The sequence below is a fragment of the Lagopus leucura genome, unplaced genomic scaffold (genome assembly GCF_019238085.1).
Source record: "Lagopus leucura isolate 7727_CA_CO unplaced genomic scaffold, USGS_WTPT01 Super-Scaffold_100088, whole genome shotgun sequence".
Taxonomy (NCBI): domain Eukaryota; kingdom Metazoa; phylum Chordata; class Aves; order Galliformes; family Phasianidae; genus Lagopus; species Lagopus leucura.
The window spans coordinates 141,609-168,620 of NW_024962319.1; the positions used below are offsets into that span (position 1 = coordinate 141,609).

The 27,012-nt window shown below is 49.0% G+C and overlaps 1 protein-coding gene across 3 annotated transcripts in view; it reads left to right on the forward strand.

The window, feature by feature from the left end:
- The window catches only part of NCOA1 (nuclear receptor coactivator 1), a 155,442-nt gene that overhangs the window by 105,407 nt on the left and 23,023 nt on the right, over positions 1-27,012 (forward strand). For all 3 annotated transcript variants that reach the window (XM_042887479.1, XM_042887481.1, XM_042887478.1), the window contains 6 exons: positions 17,578-17,672; positions 21,333-21,510; positions 24,131-24,310; positions 25,509-25,604; positions 26,222-26,362; positions 26,708-26,855. In XM_042887479.1, coding sequence (XP_042743413.1) covers positions 17,578-17,672; positions 21,333-21,510; positions 24,131-24,310; positions 25,509-25,604; positions 26,222-26,362; positions 26,708-26,855 — 838 coding nt within the window. The remainder of the gene's footprint in view (positions 1-17,577; positions 17,673-21,332; positions 21,511-24,130; positions 24,311-25,508; positions 25,605-26,221; positions 26,363-26,707; positions 26,856-27,012) is intronic.

Genomic DNA, 27,012 nt, shown 5'->3' on the forward strand with positions numbered 1-27,012 from the left:
ACTGGAAATTCATGTTGGGGCTGAACACTGAAAGGAGTTTGGTAGTGGGTGAGGACTCAGTGGTTCCTGCTCGCTGCCACTTCACCTTTCATTAGTTTTCTTGACATTGCACAGCAGGGCTGAACATTAACTAGGACAAGCACTACTTAAAAATATTGTTCCTTGAGCTTTGCTCTGTATTGCAGGCTTATCTAGCACTACATGAAATTACCAAAGAAGAAAAACTTCACCTGTATTTGTTCTGCAATTTATTGCAGGAATGTTTTACATGGGGAGGTAGGAAAAATATTGCTAAATGGAAGGACATTTGTCCTGTGGTCAAAGGCAGCACATGGCAGCACTCCCTGCGAAGCTGTGGCGATAAGTTAGGAAGCCCACTCATGAGTGTTATTTCACATCCAAGAAAGCCTTGAGTTTGGGGTTGCAGTGATGTGACACAGTGCTCTCCAGACACCCCAGCACATGCTGTTGACTCACAGAATTATTAGCGTTGGAAAATACCTCTAAGATCACCAGGTTCCAACCCCAATCCACCCCACTGTGCCCACTGCCCACGTTCCTCAGTGCCACATCCCCACGGTTCTGAGGTCTCCAGATTTGGTGACCCCACCACCTCCCTGGGCAGCTGTGCCACTGCATTGCCACTCTGTAAGAGAAGAAATGTCTCCTAATACCCAACCTGAACCTCCCCTGGCACAACTTGATGCCGTCACTTCTCATCCTAACTCAGCCTCTCGTCCTTACTCAGCCAACAGCCAGCCAGCAAGACCCATTGCCACAACTTTGTAGCAAAGCAGCAGAGGGGCTTCCAGTGAAAAAACAGCCAACATTCTCTTATTCAGTTATCTTAGAAGAGGTCTGTGTGAGGTGTGGGTGCCCACAACAGGGAGGTGGCAGTGCCATGGGAGAGGGGACGCTGCTGATGGCTCAGCCTGCAGCAGCTCACAGACAGCTTGCATGCGTGCATTGAGCCTGCGCTCCCATCCCCCTGCCTGCCGGGCTGCTATTTAAAGTACGAAGCAAATGCTTTTAGAAAAGATTCCTAGGTTTGGCCCCCTTCCAATGTTAGTAATGTACAGTTGGCAGAACAAGCAGTTTGCGGCTGTGGCAGCAACCTGAAATTCTTCTGCCAAGACAGCAATAAACGCAGAGGAGAAAGGGGCCAGGCAGTTAATTTTTTTCAGCGTTCATCTGTCCCGCAGAAGTTTTTGGGTTTTGAGTTTTTTGGATGAAAAGAAGTTGCCCAGGCAGCGTGCGGCTTAGCAAAGGGAACACAGCTGTGAGCGTCCAAGGCCAAGCTGGATGGGGCTTGGAGCAGCCTGGGCTGGTGGGAGGTGTCCCTCCCCATAGCAGGGATTGGGGCTGGGGGGTCTTCAAGGTCCTTTCCAACTCAAACTGCTCTGGATTCCATAAATGTGACAAGCAGTATTGAAAACAGTGCTGGATCAGGTGTAGCTCTGCAGCGTGCAACCCTATGGGCAGAGGAAGGCTTTGGCACGTGGTGTTACTCCAGATGCATTGGTCTCTGGTTTGCACAGCTCGACCCAAACCCATATGCCTAATAGCAGTGTCACAGTGCTCCTGAGCTACTGCCCTGGGGAGTTGCTCCATGCCCACCACCCTCTGGAGCAGAATGTTTTCCCTTGGTAGAAGAAAAGTTCTGCCCCACCATCTCTGCACATCTGATGGCAATGCAGGAAGATGAGGCTGACGTCTAAACCTTCAAATTTCTGCATGAGCTGGGCTAACTGGAGGGGCTCTCTGAGCTGATGTTTCTATGGGGGTCCCTCTGGGGCTCTCCAGCAGCTCTGAGCTCCCCACTCACACACATGCCCTCCTTTCAGATACCAAACCCAGGCGGCCCTCAGCACATTGATGGTGTGTCACAGCCACAGCCTCCTGTTTTAAATCCCTCCATTTCCGCTTTCCTTACTGAAGGAAAATCCTTCATGTGATTCTAGGCAGAAATAAGGCATCTTGACTGTACAGAGGGGGCTACAAAAGTGAGCAGAGATGCTGAAAATGCAGCTTTGACATGCAGAATGCTTCTTGTTTGATTTATTTTCTGTAAAATAACACAGTATGTGATGGCTGCTATACAGTCACTATGAGTTCAGAGCCTACACAGTGGTGTGGGTGTAAGCAGCTGCTTGGTGCTGTGGCTCTGTTGTAGCAGGGCAAGTGGTGGACTCTGTGGGGCTCCTGGAGTCTGTTGCAGTGCCTTCCTGAGCTCATTTGCTCTATTCAAGACTCCCCACTCCCGAATTTTCAGTCAGCCTCAGTAAATATTCCTGCTTGCCCCACTTCACTTTTTACAGCACGTCTGTATCCTCGGTGTTTACAACCTTCAAATATTTCCTGATTAGCTCCCATGCCCTCCCCTTGCCATGGTGTTGCACGCAGAGGCAGCTGATGCCATCTTCCCAACCTGGCACCCAGCCTGATAGCTTCCCTTCCCAGACTCTCCCCACTGGCTCAAGATGAGGCTGGCAGCAAGTTTTCCCTTGCTGGATGCTTTGGGGATGGAGCTTTGGGGGATGGAGCAGGGTGACCCTGCCTCAAGTTTGAGCATCCACAGTTTCTGTAAGGGATGCGATGGCATGCTGGCTGCAGAAGTTTATCTCCTTATTCCCCAAAAGGATTTCTAATTAAATGGGACCATAGAATCATAGAAGTGTTTGAGTTGGAAGGGACCTTTAATGACCATGTGGTCCAATCCACCTGCAGTGAACAGGGACACCCAGAGCTCCATCAGAGCCCCATCCAACCTGACCTTGGGTCACCCAACACCTCTGTGGGCAATCTGCACTAGTACCTCACCAAATACATCTGGTCTGGGAGCAGATAACCTTGGGATCATAGGTAGGAGTGGATGGCACGCAGAGATCTGATGGAGATGGGAACCATGAGACCCATGCTCTGATAGAGGGGTGACGTCTTCTCCCTTGCAGCCCTGCCTGCCTTGGCAGCGTCCTTCCAAGATTAAACCACCACATCTTTTTCCCCAGAGCCTCTGTGTTGAGAGAGTGCTTAATTTCCTTCCAAAGCAGGAGTGTAAACGCAGCGCTGTGATAGAACAATCTAACAGTATTGAACTTTTCATTATGCTGCCTCCAACCCCGGAGAACCACTGAGGATTGCCCTTGAAACACCTCCACGTGGTCACAGCTCAGCCACCGCGGGCATCCCAGGGCCCCTTCCATGTCCTTCCTGCTCCTGCAGGGCTGCATTATGTTCTCTCACTGCCGAAACGATGCATAGAGCTGTTGGAGACCTGGCTGAGGAGCAGCTCCCATCCCCACCAGGACGCCTAGGGTCTGCTGTTTGCTTTCTAGTCCTGCGAGGTCCAAAAGCCCCAGCAGATTTGCTCTGCTCTTGCCAAAATGAATGGATTTGTTCCCATGATTCGCATGGCTTGACTTCTCCAGTGATGGTACCTGAGCTGCAATGGCCAGGGAGCTGCAGGAGCGACTCCAGACCCACCGAGAGCTGGTGGAGCTGCTGTGTTTATGTCTAAGGGAAGATGAGGGGAAAAACCAGATCTCTAATTAATGCAGTTTTATTCCCTAATAATGGTACAGAGTACTGACTTGATTTCAGGACATTTTAAAGGGCAGCAGGTTAAGAGTAAGCTTCCTTTTCTGCACTTTGCTGCGTTAACCTGCAAAGACGATGGCCCTTAATTTTTAAGTCAAATTACTTTGGACAGAGAGAGGCAGAAGGCTGTTTCTCGAGCCTTTAGTTAATGATTTTCAGAGGGGCTGAGGGTAACAGCACTTCTCTCTCTTCTCTGACTGCACAACACCTCCACAATTTGTTTCCCCACCAAAACAAAACCACAGAGGAGGTGCGTCCTCCTGACATCTCTTTGTTAGGGTTTTCCTGAAGCGTGGCCATGTTCAAAGTCACCAGGAAACGTCAACCAAAAAAGAAGACAGCCCTGTGTTTATGACCACCTTTCGTTTGTAAGGTAACCTACTTGGGGAAGTAATTTTCCTTTTGGGTAAATAGAGTGAGTTAATTAAGCAAAGTATATGAAATAGTTATTGACTTTGGCTGCTCTGTTGCATATGATCATTGGGCTGTCAGTGGCTTTCCTTTAATTAAGTTTCCCTGCTGTCTTGTCATATGCTGAGATTTTGAGTCTTTGGCCTTGGATTTATTTTATTATATACATATAGAGCTCTGGCACAGAAATGTCCTGTGTCCTCAGGGGAACATATAGAATCCTCCTCAGTATGAATACTGAGTTTCCTCTTCGGTTTGGAAATGCTGACATATGGTGAGCTCTAAAAACAAAAAGGCTTTGGTTTCGTTTTTAGCAGTGGCCAGAAAATGATGAACTGATGCCTTGCAAAGTGTTTTCTCCCCCAGACTGTGATGCTAGAGAGGAGACCCTGTCCTTGGGTCCTGAGTCAAGAGCCCCTTCTTGTCCTAGCAGCCAGTAGTAGCTGAGTGATGGGGAACGTTAATGAAGACCATAAAATAGATATCAAGAAGAAATTCTTTACTGTGAGGGTGGTGAAGCACTGGAACAAGTTGCCCAGCGAGGCTGTTGATGCCCCTACCTGGAAGCACTCAAAGCCAGGCTGGATGAGGCTGTGAGCAACCTGGGCTAGAGGGAGGTGTCCCTGCCTATAGCAGGGGGTTGGAACTGGGTGATTCTTAAAGATCCCTTCCAACCTAAACTATTCTATGATTCTATGATTATATGATGGAATGAATCCCATATAACCACAAAGCAAGTAATTGTATGCAGCAGGTGGGAGCAAGTTGCAGAGATGAGGTCTTTTAGAGAGCTTTACCCAGAGCAGAGGAACTAGTGAAGAGCAATTAAAAGCTCTCTGCTCCCTTCTCTGGGCAGGATCTGGTGCTTTTCACTCAAGCTTTTCATGGTTTCCAGTTGGTTTGGGAAGAGTAAGGAATGCCTGCTAGGTTCTTATCTTGGGGGCTGTGGATGAGATTTGTCAGGCCTTCCCTGCAGCACGCGTTTCTGGGCTCTGAGGTAGGTCACAGAGGAGTTTGGGCTGGAAGGGACTCTGGAGGGCCCATCAGAACACTTCACGTAGACACACTGCTCATCTTTTGGACACTGGAACAGGAGGTGGTGGGGTCACCATCCTTGGGTGTGTTGAAGAAGCATGGAGATGTGGCACTTGGGGACATGGGTCCCCAAGAATCTTGCACTTGCTCTTGCGCAGATGGGGAGGCTCTGGTTACTGTGGATGTACCAAAGGCTAAAAGGAGAAGTTACGACGTGAAATTAAACTGCAGAGTAGTCTTGTATCCAAAAAACTTTGATGGGTGAGGCTGGGAGAAGGTGCAGTGTGGCACATTCCAAGGCAAGAAGAAAGAAATCACCCAAACAGAAGTTTGCTGTGTGCTGACTCAACATGAGGTCCTTCAGTGAACCCAAAAGAGGACAATTCCGCGCAGTGGAAGAACAATATTTGCCTAGTCAGATAAGAGATGAAAACCCTGTTACTTGGAAAATCATTAAACTGGAGGCTCGTGTAATAGCCCAAGCTCAGAGCATTGCAGCTGTAAGGCCTGTGACGTACCACAAACTGAAGTTTAGCTCTGATGTTTGAGGTTTTGCTGAAGAACAAAAGCAAGCAGCAGGCTGGCATCTGAGAAGCAACGCGAGTGGAAACGTCTCCTGGAAATGGAGTAAACGAAAACTGCTGTAAGGGGTTTACATTAATTAAAGGATTTTTAATTAATTAATTAAAACCACATTAAGGTTTGTGTCAAGTCTAAAATTAGACGGCGATCTCTTCAGGCTACAACTGTCAGCCTGGTTCTGGAGTCCCCTCTTTAAATGCATCGACTTTATCGGAGCTATCCTGATTTTGTTTGCTTGGAGGGAGGTCAGAAAACGAGAGCTTTGCTTTTGTCCTCGGGTGGTGTTCTACAGACTCTGGGTTCCTCCCCAGGGTCAGAAAGGGCCTCTTTGGCCACGGTGCTGATGATGGGTGTTGGCAGGTGCTGGGCTGAAAATCTCTTTCCTGTTCCCGAATCTGGTGGTTGTTTTAGCCCTGCAGGAGCGGCTTCTTTCCCAAACCACTGCAGGAAAAGTCATGCAATTAGAAGGAGCCTCTCTCACTGCTTTCATCCCATCTCAGTGGCCAATTTTTCACCATACATTAGAGGGCAACAGAGAAAGATAAACAAGCAAACCTTGGTGGCCAAATTAGACATCAGTGGGGAGGGGGAATTCCTTGTTGGCTTCGTTAGGTGCCCACTGGAAGCCCTGAAGTGTGAGGCTGATCCAAAGCAAACAGAGTACAAACAGATCCAGTCCTTTTAACTGAGTAATATGGGCCTGCAGGAATTCGTTTGTGATAATGAAGAGGATCCTACTGCTAATTGGTGGGGGCAGTGGGGAGTGGATGTTCCTGGTGCTCTCTTCCAATTTGAAAATCACCGATCTTCCCCCATTTTGTGATCTGCAAGCACCTCTCATTTCTGGTGGAGATAAGTTAGTGATCATTTCTCTACCTGTGTTGAGTCGCCCTTTAATTTAGCTTGTCTTCCTTCTCTTTGGTGATTACCACTGTTCCCTAATGTATTTGTAAGAAGTTGTCATGCTTGTTCCCTACCTTCTCTCAACTAGTCCAAACATACCAGGCTCCCCTAGGGTCTTCGTGTCAAATAGTTATGCCTTGCCTTTCATTACCCTAGGAAGTCTTTTCTGTACTTCTACCAATTTAACTTCATTTTTCTTGATTTAGTTAGCCCAGACCATCACTATTTCTAATACTGGGTCTTACGAATAACATTGGGTTGTTGCTGGGAATGACCGTTGTCATCTCCTATCACCTCCATTAACCTGTCCCCAGCTTTTACCTAAGCTCGTGCTCTGAAGTTGCCAATTTCATGATCTTCAAGAAGTGGAAAGTGGATGAAATTAGCGCAGTTCATCAGTGCAGTTGGATAATCTTTCTGCCATTTGGGCCTCTTTTGTGTGGGCAAGTCAACCCACCCCTGTGTTGGTTTTCTCCCTGTGGACAAGTCAGCCCACTCTTGAGCTGACGGGTGTTTTTTCCCTGCATGACTGGCAAACTTTGGGTGCTGGAGGAACACCAGTGGAGCGTTCCTTGTCCTGATGAAACATTTTGTTCTCAAAATTGAGTTATGTGGAGTTTGTTGGGATTCTGTGCTACACCCCGGTGCAACTCAATGTCTTTGTGAGTGCAGAAGGAAGTGCAAAGTAATTGCATGTGCAGGGAGGTACCTGCAGAAGGGCAGGATGGATGGGTCTCCTGGGGAATGGTACTTCTCAAGGAAACCTGGCACACAACATGAACTCCTGGTGAAAGAGAAGGTGGGCATCTCCCGGGGGACACTGCATGTGCATAGACCTGGTGGGACAGTGCTGGGGCTCAGCATGGTGTCTGCACTGGGGAAAAGAAGATTGCAAAGCCCGGGAAGGCAGAGAGGAGAGCTGCAAGGGTGAATCAGGGGCTGCAGGAAATGTCTTGCAGCTTGGAAAGTTGAAGAGCTCTGTTGAGTGTATCCAGAGGAGTGGGAGCAGGCTGATGACAGTGCATAAGCACTGACAAGAGTGGAAAATGCTGGCGACTGGAGAGGTTTTTAAATCCAGCATAACAAAGAATGACTCAAAGCTGAAGCCAGACAAAAACAAATTAGGAATAGGGCCCAGATTTATAACTCCGAGTGATTACTTTGGGAAGGAGCTGCCAGGGGAAGTGGTGGATTGTGCAGATTGGAGCCAAACAGAAGTTGAGGGCTCGTTGTGGTAGAAGTGGGTGAACTCAGCGATGCTCAGGAAGTCACATCGGCCAATGCAGTGATCTCTCCTGGCCTTAAAGTCTGTAAATCTTAACATTTTGAGGTTTCATTTCCTGTGTCCTCTCAGCTGTAAACAAGCACGGTGTAATTCACAGCAGAGGCTGCGCCTTGCTTTACGGGCAGAGCTGACAAGTGAATGTAATGCAGTGCAGCAATTGTTACATGGCTTTGGATGCTGGGGTGGTTTTTTTTCCAGGAAAACTGATGTTCTTCCATTGCTCTCTTCTTCAGTGCGGGACAGGCGTGCTTTTCTCTAAGCAAGATGACTCAGGAGTGAATAAAACGCAGCATTTTTATCAGAGCAGCTAATTGCACCTCGCACACAATATGGGAAGGGTTCCTGGGAACCCATTGGGAATTTCACGCCCTCTCTGTGGTTTGTTTCAATGTGAACTGCAGAATGGGTTCCATCTCTGCCTACACCCTCCACAGGCACTCATGAAGTCAGCCGCTCCGTATCCACTAGAATCTGTTTTATATCAGGGATTGATTTCAGATACAAACTCCCCCAGGTCAGTGCTACATAATTCTCTGCCTGAGCAGTAATGCCAGGGAGCATCCCCTGGACGTGTGTATTTTATGGAGCTGTACCACCTACAAAGCATGTCAATAAAATTCTCATCCCTGTTCTGACAGTTTTAATCTAGCTGGCAGCTTAAATATAGAACAAGGGGAAGGGGAGGCTGCTAAGAATTGCACAGACCTCTCCAAACATTGCCTTTATTTTAACAAGTGAACATTTGGTTATTACATCCTCAAGCTTTTAAACATCTCACACTGTCAAGAACTAATAAATCCTTTAGCACCTAGCTGTAAGTGGAGGCTCTGATAGGATGTAACAGGCGTGCAGATCATGCAGAGAGTCATAAACCACCTGTAGAAATCACTCCTCCTCTTGCCTTCTGCTGTGCTGGATTAGCTTTTTCTTTTTCCCCCCTTTTTTTTTCCTCCTTGACTCAGTCTCAGATTTAAGAGTGGCAGAAAACGAAGGGGAAAAAAAAAAATCCCTTCTGCTGAAAGTCCTTTATCGTGGATCACTGCAGCCTTCTTAGGGCCTCCCTATGAGCTGGCATCCATTTGGGTGTAGGAGGAGAACGCAGTGGAGGCATCTCATTGAAATGCGTCCTATGTGCAGAGGGGGCTGTGGGGCCCTGGAGCATCTTGGCACTGCCTGTTCTCATTCTGGGCCCTTTGGAGAGCCCAGGTGCCTGCCAGTGTGAGCATTGCCCTGTGTGGCAGTTAATATGATAAGCCACTTCTGAATGGGGAAAATAATCCTTGGGTTGAGTATGAGGGGTTGGCTGTGGAATCCTTCTGCTTTCATTTTGACTTTTTCCCCCAGAAAAAAACTTTTACAGACCTTAATCCTCTCAGTGCTCCTGTGAGCAAAAGGAATAAAGCAAGATTTGTATAAGGAGACAAAAGCTTTCGTTAGGACAAGCACTGTGGTTGGACAAAGCGAGCAAACTCATGTGGACATGAGCGTGTAAGAGCCTGAAGAGCTGTCGTGTCTCTTAGCAAAATGGTAGAATTTGTCCCCCAGTGCCCAGCAAGAAGCTGCTGACCTCCTTGTCCAATGCTTCCCTTGAGTTGTACAAATTCCTTGTGGGGCATTTTGTGGCACTTAGAGACAAAACCAGAGCCTTGGGGATGAGCTGGGGGCCCGGAGCCCAGCCAAGCCAACGGTGCTGTTCAGAAGGTTTTAAGTGGTAGTTGTCACCTGTCTTTCTGAGCTTCGTATCAGAAAGGCAGCTTCCCTGCCTCGTTCCAAGATGTGTATTCATTCATTAATTAAGCTGCCAGTCTCAGCTAACTGCCTTCTAAATCATTAAGTCCATAGTACAGGGAACAGTGTTGATGAATATTGGAGTGGTAGATCGGGTTCCCCAGGCTGATATTTGCACTGGCTTTGGTGCAGCTGCTACGCTAAGACTGAATTATATCTTACATCCATGGATTATGTCATATGGGAGGATGGAATAGTTTGGGTCATCCCAAAGTATCAGGCACTGGCACAGGTTGCCCAGAGAGGTGGTGGTGGATGCCCCATCCCTGCAGACAGCCAAGGTCAGACCGGATGAGGCTCTGAGCACTGATGGAGCTGTGGGTGTCCCTGTTCAGTGCAGGGAGTGGGACCAGATGGCCTTGAAGGGTTCCTTCCAACTCAAACCATTCTATGATAGTTAATTTTGGAAGTGAGGTCCAGAGAAGAGCAGAGCTGGGACAGGAGTGGGAGCAGCATGGGAAGCGTCAGGTTTTGCATTGCCTGCACGCCTTGGCAGCTGTCTCCTTGCCTGTGCAGTTAACATATTTGACGTGCCCATGCAACTTGAGCATAAAGCAGATTTAGCAGTTGACATGAGTGAATTTTTAATAGTAACTTTGCATGGATTCGAGCATGCACAACGCTGGAGCGTCGAGATACTGGATATGAGTGCGATAGCAGAGGAGAGACGGTCTGTTTCTTTGCAAACTTAATTAAATCAGGTCATTAAAGCCATGTTGCAACGTATTTTCTGCCTGCAGGAGAGGAACAAAGGCTATGCCAGGGCTGAATTAGAGCTGAGGAAGAGCTACACGTTTCCCTTCCTCATCTTTGCAGTTTTGACCGTGCACAGTTGACACAGCTTTTGAATGAATTAAGTTCTTCAAATTGAGATGAAAGTTTTTTTTTTCACCCTCTGTTCCTCCCCCCGGTAAGATGGAGATGTTCTACCTGCTTGATCTCAGAGCTGAGTGTAAAAAAGTCTCAGCTCCTCGTGCCTGTTAGCTCCTGTCAGCGTTCAGTGCTCATTAATTTTGCATTCACTCAGCACCGTATAATTTTTCCTGACATTGTTCAGACAACCAGCCTATTTTACTTAAGACATCTCTACACCATTAGTGTTTAACTCTAAAAGGTGTGAAGGCAGAAGGAAACATCCTTCTCCTTCTGTTCTTGCGGCAGCATGCTTCGCTCTGCTCTTTTTGCTGTTAAATGAGGGTTTTAACAAAAGCAGAACTGTAAACTTTTCCTTACAAACTGTGCCAAGGAAAGTGATGTTTGATGACTGCTGAGATCATCTAGTCCAACCATCCACCCATGCCTGTGACTGCTCTGGGCCATGTCACAAGACATGCTCTTGAGTGTCCATCTGGAGCCCCACAAAGGAGAACCACTGAACCCTATGGCATTGCTGAATCATAGAATCACAGAGTGGTTTGGGTTGGAAGGGACCTTTAAGATCATCCAGTTCCACCCCCTGCTGTAGGCAGGGACACCTCCCTCTTGCCCAGATTGCTCGAGGCCCCATCCATCCTGGCCCTCAATGCATCCATGCAGGGGCATCCACAGCCTTGCAGGGCAGCCTGTTCAGTGTCTCACCACCCTCACAGTAAAGAATTTCTTCCTGATATCTAGTCTAAATCTGCCCTCTTCCAGATTAAAGCCATTTCCCCTCGTCCTGTTGCTACATGCCCTTACAAAAAGCACCATTCTGGCTGAAGGCAGCACTGATTCCAGCTCCAGTCCTAGTGATTCTATGCTGTGAAACCCTAGGAGTGCTTGCACGGCGTGTTGGGGCATCTCAGCTCAGGGAATGTCAATGAACTCTGTAATCCACTCCAGCAGGAGCTGTAAGAGCATGTCTGGTTATGCATCAGGCTTCTTCAGCTGCACAACAGCGGTGTTAATGGGGATTAGTGCTGTAGGCTTGTTAAAAACAAACGTGTCTGGTGTCCAGCCTGCCTGTGATCCTTGGCTGGAAGGACGTCACGGGTCGGCTGGGATGACTACAATGCTGAAATACGTATTTGTAGTCTACAGGAAGGAACCAAATGGGTTAAAACAAGACTGATGATTCATTCGCGTGGCAGGGTTGTAGGGAACTTGGTTGTGGGTAGATACAGGCTTTAAAAAAGCTATTAAATCACTGCTTTAGCCCTAATATAAATCCATGGCTCCACCTGCAGATCCATGCTGGTGGGTGATTGGCACTGGCACAGGTTCCTTGGAGAAACTGTGGGTGTCCCATCCCTGGAGGTGCTCAAGGTCTGGGCAGCCGTGGGCCTGGGCAGCCTGAGCTGGTGGGGGCAAGCAGCCCAGAGCAGGGCTTGGGGCTGGGTGGGCTTTATAATTCCTTCCAACCCATTCAGGTTGGATATAAGGAGAAAATTCTTCTCCAAAGAATTTGGAATGATGCAGTGGTGCAGTGGCACAGCTGCCCAGGGAGGTGGTGGGGTCACCCAACCTGGAGGTGTTCCAGAACCGTGGGGATGTGGCACTGAGGGACATAGTGGGCAGTGGGCACGGTGGGGTGGGCAAAACCTGATTGTGTCTCCTTGTTGTTGAGAGGAAACAGAGGATAAGAGTGCCCTAGGGAAAAACCAACCCATCTCAAAAACTAGAATAAATGGATCGAGTGGTTCTCCTCTAAAAATGCCCTTTTCTCTGCTTTGCCCACAAAAGAGGCACAGGTAAAGGAGCTCAGGTAGAGACCTCTCCATCACTGGGAGCCTCCCATGCTTGTCTCCCATGGATGGCCATGAGGGGTGGCATCAGGTTGGTCTGCACAGGGCTCCAAGGGAGCTGTGCTTGATTCCGGAAGCTGAGATCTGCTCTTCTGTTTCTTGCACTGGTATTTTCAAGCTTTGAAGCTCCCAGATTGTATTTTTCCACAGTTTCTTAAATTCATAGATCAGATAATTTCCTTCCACCTACTAGAATGAAAAGTTATACAACCAAAGAGCTGCTGATTTCCATACAGTGTTCTGTAGGAATCTGGTGTTTGTGCAGAGGAAGACTCAGCGATGGGTTTTCTGCACCTGCCTCCATGTGAATGTGCTGATGTGCCTTCAATGGGCAGTGGGCAAACCTCAGCTCCTGCAGCTTGAGTTTTGGGTTGTGCTATCTCCAAAGAAGATGGGAGCCTTTGCAAAGGGGCTGCAGTTGGGAGCATGGCTGGGCGCTGTGATCAAGATAGGAATGAAGTAAATCCCAAACGACCTTGTTGAGTAGGGAGAGCACCACTGGAAAAACCATCTTGTGTATCTCTGAGTCTTCCTGTTTGCTTTCCCAGCCAAGAGGCAAATTCCTCCCAGCAAAGCTCCAGCCACAGTGGGGAGAACAGACTGGTTTCACATCCCTGCCTTGCATGGGGCAGCACAAATTGGTCCCATCTGTGCGTGGGAACAGCTGATATTTAAAGAACATCACCTTCAGGCGTGCAAACCTTCCTAAATCAGTAGGTCCACTGATGTCGTAGCAAATGGTTTCCTCGTTTGATTCTTTATCATAATGCTCCTCACCTCTTTGGTCCCCAGACACACATGGCCTTGTGTGCCAACACCATGCTGAAGATCAACTCCTGACCTGGGCCACCACCCAGCCAGCAATGCTCTTTCCCCTTAACCCCACAGATAGCCTTGGACATGCCTTCTTTGGTTTAAAACCACATGTTTTATGTCTAGATCCCCTCACATGCTGCTTTCCTTTAATATTTTTCCTTTGTTGTTGTCTTTTTTTTTCCTCTCGAGGCTTCTTAAAATCAATTTTTGTTTTCTAGAAGAAGGTGCGTGCTGTGCACTCAGAAAACCTTCTGCTGAGTAGTTTATTTTTATGGCAGTTTTTTCCTGTTGGGTTTACTGGACTGATAGTAGGCACTAATTAATGGCATAGCTTTCTGTCATGCTCTCGATCCGTGGGTGCACCGAGTCTGTTCCATCTGATTTTAATTAACTAAAAATCAAAGCTCCTCATTGGGGAAATTACAGCTGTGGATTCAATCGCCTTGCTCCTCTTTTATGAAGCAGATAGAGCAGGGCTGAGCTGGGGGCTGCCATTGCCATTGCTTCCCTGCCTTCTCCAGCATCCTCCCATCCTTGTCCCCTACCCCAAGGCTCTGCTACAGGTCCTTGGTGCCCACCCTTACACACAGCCACAGGCTCTCTCAGGTTGAACATTTTGCCTTCAGGCTATTTATTTTTTCATAGCGAACTCAAAACCCCAAAAAACCACGTTTCCCCGTGGAAATTTTGGATTAAAAGAGAGCCCTTTGGCTGGGTGCTGGCAATGCCCACGGAGCTTCATGGGGTTTTCTAGGGAGTGGCAGCGAGCTCCTCTTGAGTGGAGAAGGAAGCACTAAAAGCCTTCCCGCTGGGAATAGGAAATGGTCATCCTGATTTCCTGGGTGCACTTTGTTTTTTAAGAACACAAGGCTTCTGACCAGCACCCGTGTTGAGAAGACCCATTCATAGAATCACAGAACCATTAAGGTTGGAAAAGACCTCAAGACCATCAGGTCCAACCATTAACCCATCGCCACCATGCCATAGAATCATTAAGGTTGGAAGAGATCTCTCAGATCATGGTCCCTTCCAATCACGGGCCCTTCCAACTCCAGCAGTTCTATGATTCTATCACCAAGCCCAACCATCACCCCATCACCACCATGCCCACTAAACCATGACCCTCCATGTCACGTCTACACGTTTTGTACAGGTTTGTCATGATTTGGGTAAAATGGGATGAGTTAAGGCTTTTTTGGAGACTTTTCCCATCATGCCCTTGAATGCTATCGTGATGGCTCCCACCCCATTTCTCCATAATGCATCTTCTCACTGTTTTGGGTGCTTGCTTTGCCCCAGGTATGTGAGTGCAGGCTGAGTGCAGGATCCTGGACATCCCATTGCCTTGAAAATCATAGTGTATGTATTGTCCTGCCAAAGGGATGCATGCAGCAAAGTCAACTAAGTAAAGAGTAGGTAAATAGTCCAGTGAGCTGATTTTTTGGCTTGCTGAGCGCTCACGGCTCCTACAGCCATCCAGGCACCCATAAGTCTCCCGAGCTGTCAGAAAATCAAGGCGTCATTTTAAGAATGCATTTAAAATAGCTCATCCTCCTTTGTGCTGCGAGAAGGAGCCGCTTTAATCACGTTCGAGGCAATTATGCTGTAATCAGGGCCATTGGTGTGCCTGACTTTTATGGCACGATGGGGATTTACGATGCCAGCGGATGCCAAAGCCCCCAGGGCCGAATCCCGGCTGCCTCCCACGGTAGGAGAGCGGCAGATTTGTTGCTCCTGCTGGTTTTATTTTCCTGTGGATCTGTCCATCCAGCTTTATAATTAGATTACAAGCACTGGGGCTGCGGGGACCATCACTTTGCTCTGGGTTCGGTATTGAGCGCAGGGAGTGCTCAGCCCGCAGTGGATGCTCCCGTGCCATCAGCTCAAGTCATCGTGTGAGGCATCAGGTGAGGTGGTAAAGCAGACAGCTTTGATAGAGGAAAAAGAAGAGTGAGACTAATGGGTTAAGGAGCAAAACAGCGGTTGGTGGTAATGTATTCCTTGTAGCTCTCCTGAGGTAGGGCTGCTCAGAATGAGACGCTAAAGAGCTGCGTTTAAGCACATTAAGTTAAGTGCTTTGCGGGGACGGGCTGACACTTGGAAGGAGTTTTGTGTGGCTGCAATGTGTCGCTCTGGAGAAGGTGAGCAGGGGCTGCTGCTTCTGCTCCCAGCCCAGCGTGCGGCCGGGCTGCAGGAGGCGAAGGAGATGCACAGGAGAGATGCCGACAGCTCCAGCTAATCCTCCCAGTAATAGGCTTGGTGATGGCATATGAAACTATTTTGCTAAAGTGGGAGGAGGATCCCACAGCCCAATTAAAGGATTAGATCTGAAAGCCAGTCCATTACCTCTAAGTACATGAATTTATGAAGAGCAGAAAAAAGCCGTTTCTCACGCCCTTTGGTAATAAACGACGATGAGTTCTGCTCAGAGAGCTGCTGCTGCCTCTGCTGTGATGGGGCTGAATCCCTGCACCGGTACCATGGGATGGGGGTGCAGCCCAGTTCAGGAATCAGAGAATCATAGAATGGTTTGAGTTGGAAGGGACCCTTCAAGGCCATCTGGTCCCACTCCCTGCACTGCACAGGGACACCCACAGCTCCATCAGTGCTCACAGCCCGTCCAGCCTGACCTTGGCTGTCTGTAGGCATGAGGCACCGCCGCCTCTCTGGGCAACCTGTGCCAGTTGTCCAATCTAAGACTCCCCTCTCTTAATTTGAAGCCATTTCCCCTTGTCCTATCACACCAGACCCTGCTGAAAAGTCTGTCCCCTTCCTTCTCACAGCCTCCTTCTCATGCTGGATTCAGCTAATTTATTTTCCAACAGCCCACAGGTGGGAACAAAAGCAGAGGCAGAGATTGAGGGAAGCTCATGGCACAGCTCGGTCCTGCCTGAAAAGCAAATCCTCCTTGAAGCTTGCTGCCCTTCAAGCCCTGCTATGTGCCATGTAAGAGCTGGAGAGCAGAATCAGGGAGGAGTTTGATGGGGGCGAACATCCCAGGAGGATGCAGAGGATGAAGTGTGTCAAGTGACACATCTGGAAGGCTTGCAAATGTGATTTGATGCTGAGTAATAAAACTTGCCACTCGTTAATAGGATTAGATCTACGCGCATGTATAACCAAGATGTTATAATTGCAATATAATCAAAAGAGTAAGGCAAAGCTGTATAACCAAGATGTTATAATTGCAATATAATCAAAAGAGTAAGGCAAACAAGGATCACAAAAGAGAATAAGTAGAAGAGCTTACCCTTGGGTTGAGCTCACTAGAAGATATCAAAGAGGAGGATCTCCAGAAGAGATCCTTCCCCTCTGGTAGCCAGCTCTTAAATAGGTCCAGGAGGGGTGGAGCCTGGCTCCACCCCTTCCGGTAGCACAGGTGAATTGCCTTCACCTGTGCTCCTCTGGCTGACTCATGGCTCACCTCAGGTGATCAATCAGAGGTTCAGGCCGTGACTCAGCAGTTCCCATACAGCGCAAATGAATCACGGCACAAATGTGCTGCTTGCAGTAAATATTACGTCGAGTTAGACACTTTGCTGCTGAGTCTGATGCGCTGCAAAACACTAAATGCAATTTAGCTCTCATTTAGGGACGAGCTGGGGAGGAAAGAGATAACTGGAACATCTGGCAGTGGTGCTCTGAGTGGATGTGGCAGCAGTGAGGTGGTTGCATCCATCAGGAACCGTGGACACCCCGTGGGTTGTGCCTTCGGTGTGCTCACCATGGCCTCATGGAGGCTAAAAGCATTCAGAGTCCACAATATCCCTGTTCCATTGGTGCCCCGTCAGTGTATTGAGCACACGGCTGGGGAAAGGATGGCTGCACGAGCTCCTGAGCCAAAACCACTCGCTCCACGTCCATGGAGTCACATGAGTTGGAAGGGGACCCTGAGAACCACTGAGTCCAACCCCTGCCTCCACCCAGCACCACTCAAGACCCAAACCTTGGTGTCTCTGCACCTTGGGCCGTGCTGGGTTTCCCTGCTGCAGGTTTCCTCTGGCACAGCCCGTCCTTTGGGAATCCCTCCTGCCTGTGATTTATTAACATGTTGTCTGAAAACCTCTCCATCAAACACTGCAGCCTGCACTAAACTGGATGCACCATTTCCTTTTCAAAATGTTGATGTTGGATTTCTCTCTCTCCAGCCTTCTGCTTCAGATGATTTTTCCTTCCTGCCAGTGGCAAATTGTGATCTAATTAGTGCCTTTATTTTACCAGGATTAGAAAAGACATTGTATTTTTTTCTTCAAGTTTTTTCCCTTCACAGGGCTGAGAGATGACACAAGAATGCCAAAGTCTATTGATGAGCGTCACGCAGTGTCTGGGTGGCAGGATATATGAAATCCAGCTGTCAATGCTTTGTTTATTATTGGTTACATTTCAGTAGGAGAATTACAGTTCTTTGGCTGTAACATCCCTTTTCCTTCGCTACAGAGAAAGCAGCTGATGATGAAGTCCAGAAGTCTGACATCTCATCCAGCAGCCAGGGAGTGATTGAGAAGGAGTCGCTGGGACCTCTTCTGCTGGAGGTGGGTGCAGTAAGTAACTGCAGTGGCATAATTCATGATATGGCACGGTCCATATTCTATGATTTCTGCTGGAAGCCAAATAAATAACTGACAGGTGAAATGAGGAATATTTTTTGAGAAAACAAGTGAGTCTAGGCTTCAGGATACCTGCATCTACTGGTGCTTGCTACATTATCCAAACCCGGTCTGCATCATCGGATCTCCTTCCCTGGAAACACCAGGGAAAGACACATCCCTCTGTGCTTTTGGCTGCAGGAGCTGTGGGATTCTCTGTGTGTTGCCCTGCATGGAGCCAGCACAAAGATGACATGCCCCTGCCTGCAGGCTGCATGTAGCATCTCTGGACCAGTGTGGCAGCCCCAGTGGCACACTGAAGATAGAATCATAGAATCATTAAAGTTGGAAAAGACCACTAAGATCATCAAATCCAACCATCAACCTAAAATCCAACTGTCAACCCATAGTCCAACCATCAACCCATAGACCCGTAGTCCAACTGCCAACCCATTGTCCAACTGTCAACCCACAGTCCAGCTGTCTGCCCATGGACCCCCAGTCCAACCATCAGCTCACAGACCTAGAGTGCAGCTGTCAGTATGTTCTGGTGTAGGATACAAGGCATGGCTGAGCTGCCAGCAGAGCAATGTGGTGCTCACTGTGGGGCTTGCAGAAGAGTGGTAATGAAGATTGGGATTTGTTTGTAGTGGAGGTTTAGAGGAGCTTTCCAGGTTGTCCTTAATCTCTGCCCACAGCGTGCTGCTCTTCTTTGAACCCTCAAGTTATGCTGTCCAAATTAATAAAACAGCAGAAGGTGACTCTGTAGCAGAGTTGTTAACAGCTCAGCATTTGGCTGGTGTGCTTCTTGCCCTTCATCTCCACTTCTTCCATCCTGTGGTAGAGCATCCCATCTCAGCTCCCTGCTGCAGCCCAGGTGGAGGATGCCTGGGAGCAAAGCAGCACATCAGTGTTACAAATGGTACTGAAAAACCTGAGCTCCTTATATAGAAAGGGAAATTAATTAAATCAGCTTGTTTGTGACCAAAAATTATATGCTGTGCTGGTGTTGGGCGTTAATCAATCCTTTCTGCGGGAAGGAATACAGAGGTGTGTGGCTGTTTGGCAAATGCTGCTTTGTAAATAATCTACCGTGTATTGTTTGGCTTGAAATGCATGTTTAGATTACAGTTATTACCCACACTGGCTGAGGAATAATTTCCTAATTGGCCTTTTCCCACACGAGTGCATGAAGCTCAATGGAGGTGGATGCTCCAAAGCCACCCTTTGGCACTGAGCCTTCTGCCTTGACCAGAATCATAGAATTGTAGAGTCATGGAATGGCTTGGGTTGGAAAGAACCTCAAGGATCACCAGGTTCCAAGCCCTCTGCCACAGGTAGGGTCACTAACCAGCAGACCAGGCTGCCCAGGGCCACATCCAGCCTGGCCTTGAATGCATCCAGGGATGGGGCATCCACAACCTCCGTGGGCATGTTGGGGATGTCAGTGTTGTTGCTGCCATCCCACAGGTGATCTTGCAGGATTTTGAAGCCTGCAAGGCTGCTGCACAGTTTGCTTGCTGTGTAGATTGACCACAAGAAGCAATTTGTGGTTTTGCTGGTCCCCGAGCAGCACTCAGCCTCTGTTGCTTAAAAGCATTCCTGAAACGACTTCCAGTGTTGGGATGCCCTGGGCTCGGGCAGGGTGTGAAAGCACTGCCAGATTTAGAGCTGGTAGATGGGACCCAATGCCCACTGCCCACCCAGGCACCATGCTGGGGCTGCGTGCTGCCACCACCAAACATGAGGTCCCCATTAGGTGTCAACTCAGAGCCCCCAAAGGCAGCATCTGCTGGAGGGAGGTGCGGGGGGCTTTGCTTGGCTCTTTTTTGGACTCCCCAAATGCAAAAGCTGCTTGTCTTGGCAACTCACCACAGCTGGGCATAAGGAAAATGGCAGTGGATCTGCCAGAACCATCTTGACAAAAGATTTTTTTCTTCTTTCTGTCTTCTTTTTTTTAATTTCTTGAAGGCTTCCTGTTTTTTTTTCGCTCAGTACTGCACAGCAAAACCTCACTTTTGGGAAGCACAGAGCAGCTCCCTCCTGGTGCAGGCAGGATGCTGTGAGTGGGCTCGTTGGGGATGCAAGGACCAATTTTGGAATCTGGGATGTGATGGGATTCCAGTGTCCCTGTGCAATCTGCGGCAGCCTGGAGGGCACCTCGTGCTCTGGTTGCAGGGTGGTGCAGCACAAGAGCTTGCTGGTAGGAGAGGTAGGAATTAAACTCCAGGAAGGTGGAAATCCAATCGTGCTTGTACGAAAACATTTCAGCTGATGCAGCATGCCTGCAAGAGCGTAAATCAGCCATCAGCCTTCTCAAGGGCTTCTCAACTCCGAGCTCATTGCAGAAAGCAGAAAGCTGAAAACCTTCATTGCATCCTCATTAAAGTGAGCAGAAGGACTCCGTGTTGTGTGATTGGGTCTGCTTCACTTTTGTCCTCATTTGCTCAATTGCAGGGACTGAGTTTGCCGCTTGCAACCTAAATGCACACACACACAAAATTATTCTGCAAGATGCTGGGGCTCTGCAATTCTTGGACTGTAATTAAGCAAGTTGGGCATATGCTTAACTTCAGTGTCTTGCCAAATCAGTCTTCCGGGCTGCTCTGGCCCTTTGAAAAGGTTTGTTTATGTGTTGCTGGCACAGGACTCAGAAGCAGAGACGTCCTCAGCGTAGCTCGCAGACCTTAGAACATGTTTAAGCAAATGTACTGTTATTTGATCTCTAGCAAAGGATCCACGGCGGTTATGAAATACCTCGTTACCATTAGTGCCCCTCGGCTAACCACAACACTGATCCTCATGTTTACTCCTTTGTGCCATCAAGTATGTGCAGCTGTAATTGTGCTGGTAGGTCAGCTGCTCGGCTTCATTCAGGTGGCCCTTGCCCGTGTCCAGGAACTTTGGGTGTGTTGAAAAATGGGTGGAAAACAATTGCTGATGAGGAGAAGAGGGAGAGAATTAACCAAAAAATGTTAGATGTGTCAGAAGAAGTGAAGTTACATTAGTTATGTGAGCATACAATCAAGAATAGTCGAGGTGTGGCACTGAGGGACATGGTTTAACGGGCATGATGGTGATGGGTTGATGGCTGGGACTCGATGATCACAGAGGTCTTTTCCAAACTTGGGTTGGAATGGCTTGGGCTTGGTTTGAAAGGAACCTCAAAGCCCATTTAGCTCCATCCCCCTGCTGTGGGCTGGGTGCCCCCACCAGATCTGACTGCCCAGGGCTCCGTTCAGCCAGGCCTTGAATGCCTCCAGGGATGGGGCACCCACAGTTTCTCTGGGCAGTGCCAGGGCCTCACGCCCTCTGAGCAAAGAATTTCTTCCCAACCTCCAATCTAAATCTCCTCTCTTTTACTTTGAAACCATAATATTGTGCTTTCTGCTGTCGTTTGCTCACGAGATGCGTGAGATCTGTCTTTCCTCATCATCTCCTGTTTGAGAGCTATGGTCTAAGATTAACATGATGGGATGAAGGGCTGGGGCAAGAGGCACCTGGAGGTTTCCCATGGTTTCAGAGTGGATCCTCAGCACAGGACCTGTCCGTGTTCCAGCGCAGGGACCCACTGACCCCATGCTGACCTGCTTTATCCCTTTGCAGGCATTGGATGGCTTCTTCTTTGTTGTGAATCGCGAAGGGAGGATCGTCTTTGTCTCTGAGAATGTCACCAGCTACCTGGGGTACAACCAGGAGGAGCTCATGAACACCAGTGTCTACAGCATCCTGCACGTGGGGGATCACACCGAGTTTGTCAAGAACTTGTTGCCCAAGTCTCTAGGTAAGAAAGCTGTTGGCCCGAAGCTTGGCCATCAGCAAAGCTGCCTGGCGTTTGTATATTGTTTCAAGTGCGCTGAAATTCAGAGCTACACCCTGCCCAGGTAATGAGCCATAGACTTCTACCTGCTGGAATACATCCTACCAGCCAAGAATCAATATTAGATTTATGAACAAATAGCAGTGCTAACGGATGGCGCTCTGAAACTCATCTGTCTTTCACCACAAAGAAAACTTTTGCGTTCGGTGCTGCAGCTCCACGAAGCTGCTCGACTTGGAGCTGGGGAAGGGCTTGCTGGGCTTTGTTTGTGAGTTAGTGTAAAGAATCCAGCCTGATCCTATCGACCGCTTGTTCGCTTGCCAAAATGCATATCGCTTAATCGGCATTTAAGCTCATTTTTAAAATAATGTGCTTACTCAACGGCACTGTAATTTAACTCTCAGTAAGAGCCTCTGCCTGCCCCCCTGCCAGAGCCTTCGGCAGCCTCCATTAAACCCCCAGTTGCAAAGCTTTGGCTGTAACGGGGCAGTTTTAAGGGGTTTTGTCCCCAGCTGCTGTCAGAGCCCGTCATATTCTGCCAAGGGATGAGCTGCACTTTGGGAAGCTTTGTTACATAGACATGATATGCAGCCTGACTGTTTCAGTGCCTTCCATCAGCATCAGTGGAGTCATCACTTGGGTGCTGCTGGTCATCATTTGTGTGTTGTAAGCTCACAGTGGTTCTCCATGCTGGGCAAATGGACAGCTGGGAGGAAATGCCACACGGCAAGGGCACTTGCATGTCTCTGGAGGCACTTGAAGGAGCAGCTTTTATTAATTGACTCAATGCAGGCATCATCTGCAGAAGGAGAGTGGTGCTGTGCAGTAGGGGAAGAAGTCATGAAGTCTTTGTGTGCTTGGAGAGTTCTTTGGTCATTGCTGAGCTGAAAGCACAGGAAACAGCCAAGCTCAAAGCATCCTGAGCAGGGATTCATGACTGGTGCTGATCAGCAAAGCAACAGGACTGCTTTGCCTACAGCAAGGTTTGCCCATAGAGGCTGTGGATGCCCTGTCCATCCCTGGAGGTGTTGAAGGCCAGGTTGGATGGGGCCCTGGGCAGCCTGGGCTGGTATGAAATGTGGAGGTTGGTGGTCCTGCATGTGGCAGGGGGTTGGAGCTTCATGATCCTTGAGGTCCCTTCCAACCCAACCATTCTGTGATTCTGTGAAGGGGCTCTGCCAGCACCCTCCTCTCAGCACACTCTGCACACAGTCTGGCGTTGTGTTGAGGTGATGCTCCTCTGCTGACCTGGGTGGATAATGCTGAATTCAGGCATCCCTGAACCGTAACACCACATCCACTGACACCTTTGAAGATATAACCACTGTTGTCAAAACGTGCTTTTTCCAAATAGCTTGACTGAAAAACAGTCAAGTCCTTTTTTTCTTTGGAATTCACAGTTGTCTTCCCTCTGGGTAAGTGCAGTGATGTCTTAAGCCACCTGTATCTATGAGCACGCATCAATTTCAGCTTGTGGAGCTTCAGGCTTTGTCTCTTCCCTGAGGTTACCTGGGAGCAGCTGTGTGGTTTCTTTTGCTTGGATGTTACAAGCCCCTTGGCTCTTCTGGCAGAGCAGTCTGTAGGAGAGCTTCACAGTCTGCTGGTGGCAAAATCACTTGGGTTGAACATGGATCTCCTCAGAGATGGTTGAAAGGGTTAGCAGCATCAGCCTTCCAACATGTGCCTGGGGAGACCTTGACTGTGCCACGGTGGTTAAACCACTTCTGAGGAAAGCCAGGGGAAGGTTTTCATTGCAATGTGATGCACCGCTGTGGAATCATGCTGAAGCTTCTCTTGGGCTGGAGCCCCTTGTCCTTAGCCTGCTGGATCAGCACCAGGAGCCCTTGCTGCAGTCAGAGTGGCTGTGACTTCCCGTTCTGTCAGCCTCAGAAATGAGAAGGAAGAAGTGAGAAGCAAAGAGAAAATCCAGCTCTATGGCATGCTCAGCTGGTTTGCTGCATCCACCCTAGGAGCATCATTTCAGCATTTCTAGTGCAGTGGCAAAATTCAGGAGTCCTTCCAGGTGCTGGGAGTGACTCAGCCACCTTTGCCTCAGTTTCGCTGTCTATGAGATGGAAGCGGCATCATTAACAGCAGTGTGGTGACTTTGGTGTGCTGATCTCCGTGTGGATTGTAGGTGCTTTTACTGCTCTTCTGGGATCACTGACTCATGCTTGGGGTCCTTGGCAGGTTTACCAGCCATCCCCTAAGAGAGGGTATCCCAGGCTGCAGCATTGCTTCTCCTCCAGCCTGTATTCAGCAGAGCTTTTTTCCCTGTTATTTGGCAAGTTCACTCACAGATAGCAGTGTTTGGTGGAAAATTTGGCTGTGGTTAGGTGGGATCCCACTGACATCGCTGTCTGGATATCCTGTTCCAAGGCTTGTTGTGCAGGGAGCTGCCATGCTGCCGTGCTTCAGGATCACAATGGTTTAATAACACCCAGCAATGTGGGCACAGCAGGTCCAGCCTTGCACAGGCTTCTGGTCTGCAGTAAAGATCAGAGCTCTGATCCGTGGAGCTTCGTCTTTGCAATATGTCACAACTTGTAACACCCCTTCTCTTCTTTTCTCCCTCCAACCCCAGTGAATGGAGTTCCCTGGCCTCAGGAAGCGACCCGGCGCAACAGCCACACATTCAGCTGCAGGATGCTGATCCGGCCGCCCGATGAGCCTGGCACTGAGAACCAGGAGGCTCGCCAGCGCTACGAGGTGATGCAGTGCTTCACCGTTTCGCAGCCCAAGACGTTCAAGGAGGAAGGAGAAGGTAGGGCAGAGCCTTCGCCTCCAGCCCTGCAATGGGAAGGGGATGGGGAGAAGGGGACGAGGTGAAATCCTCCAGGATTTTCACCAAAAAATGGGCAAGCTGACTTTTGAAAAGGCTTCCGTGACTCTCCAGAGGCAGCTTTTGGCACAGCTTGCAATCAGTGTTGCTGAAGGAAAGAGAAATCCCATGGGTGCTATAGATGTGGCACACAGGGACGTGGTTTAGTTGGGTGAACGGTTGGATTTGATGATCTTAATGGTCTTTTCCAACCTTTGTGATGCTATGATTACATGTAGAGAAATACTGCAGTGGGCACGGTGGTGATGGGTCAGCGGTTGGACTTGATCTTGGAAGTCTTATCCAGCCATAATGACTCAATGATTCTATGAGTGGGCACGGTGGTGAGGGGTCAGAGGTTGGATTTGATGATCTTAGAGGTCTTCTCCAACCTTTATGACCCTATGATTCTATAATTACCAGACAAAGCTTGCTGATTGCATGGCCTTTTCCCAGCAGGCCACAAAGGGAAGATACTGTTGAGTGAGCCCGGGCTGTCATTGCACTCTAATTGATAGCACGTGCGGTAGATGCCTGACCATCAGGAACATTCCCAGCCCCAGGAGCTGCTCAGCACCGTGCTGATGGCATGGTTTTGGTCAAAGCAAATGCAGGATTTTGGAGGGGTGGGTCACCCTGGTGGCAGCAGGGCAGCTGCTTTCCTGGTGTGAGGTCTCAGAGCAGGAGAGTGAAAGAGCTTCCCTGCAAATGCCATAGCTCTCATGTCTGTGTACCAACTCTTATTTTCCAGCACATTAGCTGAATTAATCCATTGCGGTTTACACAGGAGATCACGACTGGAAGAAATAAATTATGGTATTTTATGACCAAATACTTTGCCTGAAGCTGACAGTTGCTGGCTTTTAGCGCTGACTTTTATTGTACAATACTGCCAGATCTGAAAAGCCTTTACAATTAATTTCTCCAAACACTGGAAACCTCTCCCAGCGAACTTCATATAGTTTACAGAGAGCCTCCTTGCTCTGAAGGGCCGGAGGACTGCTTGGGGTAAACACTTCCAGGGCAGGACGTGGCTGTCGAGCACCGCAGAGCTATTTTAATTAACATTCTGAATTGCAAGCGGAGGCTGTAACGTGTGACTTTCTCATTCTCCTAGTCCCTTCTCCTTCTGCTTTGGCAGATTTCCAGTCCTGTCTGATATGCATTGCGAGAAGGTTACCTCGACCAGCAGCCGTCACCCCTCCCGAATCCTTCGTGACCAAGCAAGACACCACAGGTAATGTCCATGCAATGCTGCTGGGGCTGCTGGGGCTCCTCCTGGCCAGCAGCATCCTTGCTGAGCTGTCCTTGTGGTGTGCATCTCATCTCCTCCGTCACAACGAGTCCTTGCACTCTCCCAAGGCTTTGGGCAGGGTGCTGAATGCTGAATGCCCATTCAGCAAGTGTTGGATTTGGTGGTTTCCTCAGCCAGCAGAAGGAAGACTGCACTTGTGGTTGTCGAAGGGGAGTGCAGGACTGATCAAACGTATCACACATGCAGCCACTCTCCCCTCCATTTGATTTCAGGGGATACTGAGGTTGCTGATCTATGGGAATGAAGCAATTGTCACCATTCAGATTTGGGGTTGCTCTCCTCCAAATATTGCTTTCTTCTTTACTGAGGCAGTCTGGTGACCTTCTTTCTGACAGTTAATCACCACCATGGACTTCCCTGCAACCTGTGAATCCTTAATGAGCGCATCCAGGCTCTTTGCTACCTCTCCATTGCTGTAATATCCGCTTTGCATGGCTGCCTGCTTTTCCTGACACCGAAGAGCTCTTTGTGCAGGAGCATACACTGAGTGCACGCGTTCTGCTGTGCCTGAGTAACGTGGTTCTCCTCTCTCCACCCAGGTAAAATCATCTCCATCGACACCAGCTCCCTGAGAGCTGCCGGCAGGACGGGTTGGGAAGATTTAGTGCGGAAATGCATCTATGCTTTCTTCCAGCCTCAGGGCAGAGAGCCATCTTATGCCAAGCAGCTCTTTCAAGAAGGTAACAAGCTCCTCTCACCGGCTCTCTCCCTCTCGTGCTGAGCAGCAGTAGCTGCAATACCAAGTTGATGCATAGCCCTTGTTGCTGGCTAAGTGCTTTCTGGGAAAACAAACACTGCAATAGTAATTGCAGAGCACTGGAGGGTGAGGTGAAGCAGCTGAGCATCGCTGGTGGAGCTCCTTCAGCTGCAGAGCAGCAGAGCTGGGCCAGCTATGGGGTTCCCTTTGGGTACCCTTTGGGAAATACAGAATTGAGGCACATCTCCATGGGCCAGATTTGGGCATTACACTGCTGTTCTGCTGTTGTTGCTGAAGGTATCCCTGTGTTTTTGGTTGTCCCCTTCAGTGATGACACGTGGCACAGCCTTCAGCCCATCTTATCGATTCACCCTGAGCGACGGGACGGTGCTCAGCGCCCACACCAAGTGCAAGCTCTGCTACCCCTCCAGCCCAGAAGTGCAGCCCTTCATCATGGGCATCCACATCATTGACAGGTACGTTCCTGTACCGCTGCTGCAGAGCCGTGCTGAGGTTGGTTGGTACCATGCCTGCATGTGATTCAGGAATCGAGGAGCCCATCCCCAGCCCGTTCCAACCATAGCTCATGGTGTTGTTTGGAGATGTGATCACAGAATCACGGAATCACAGAGT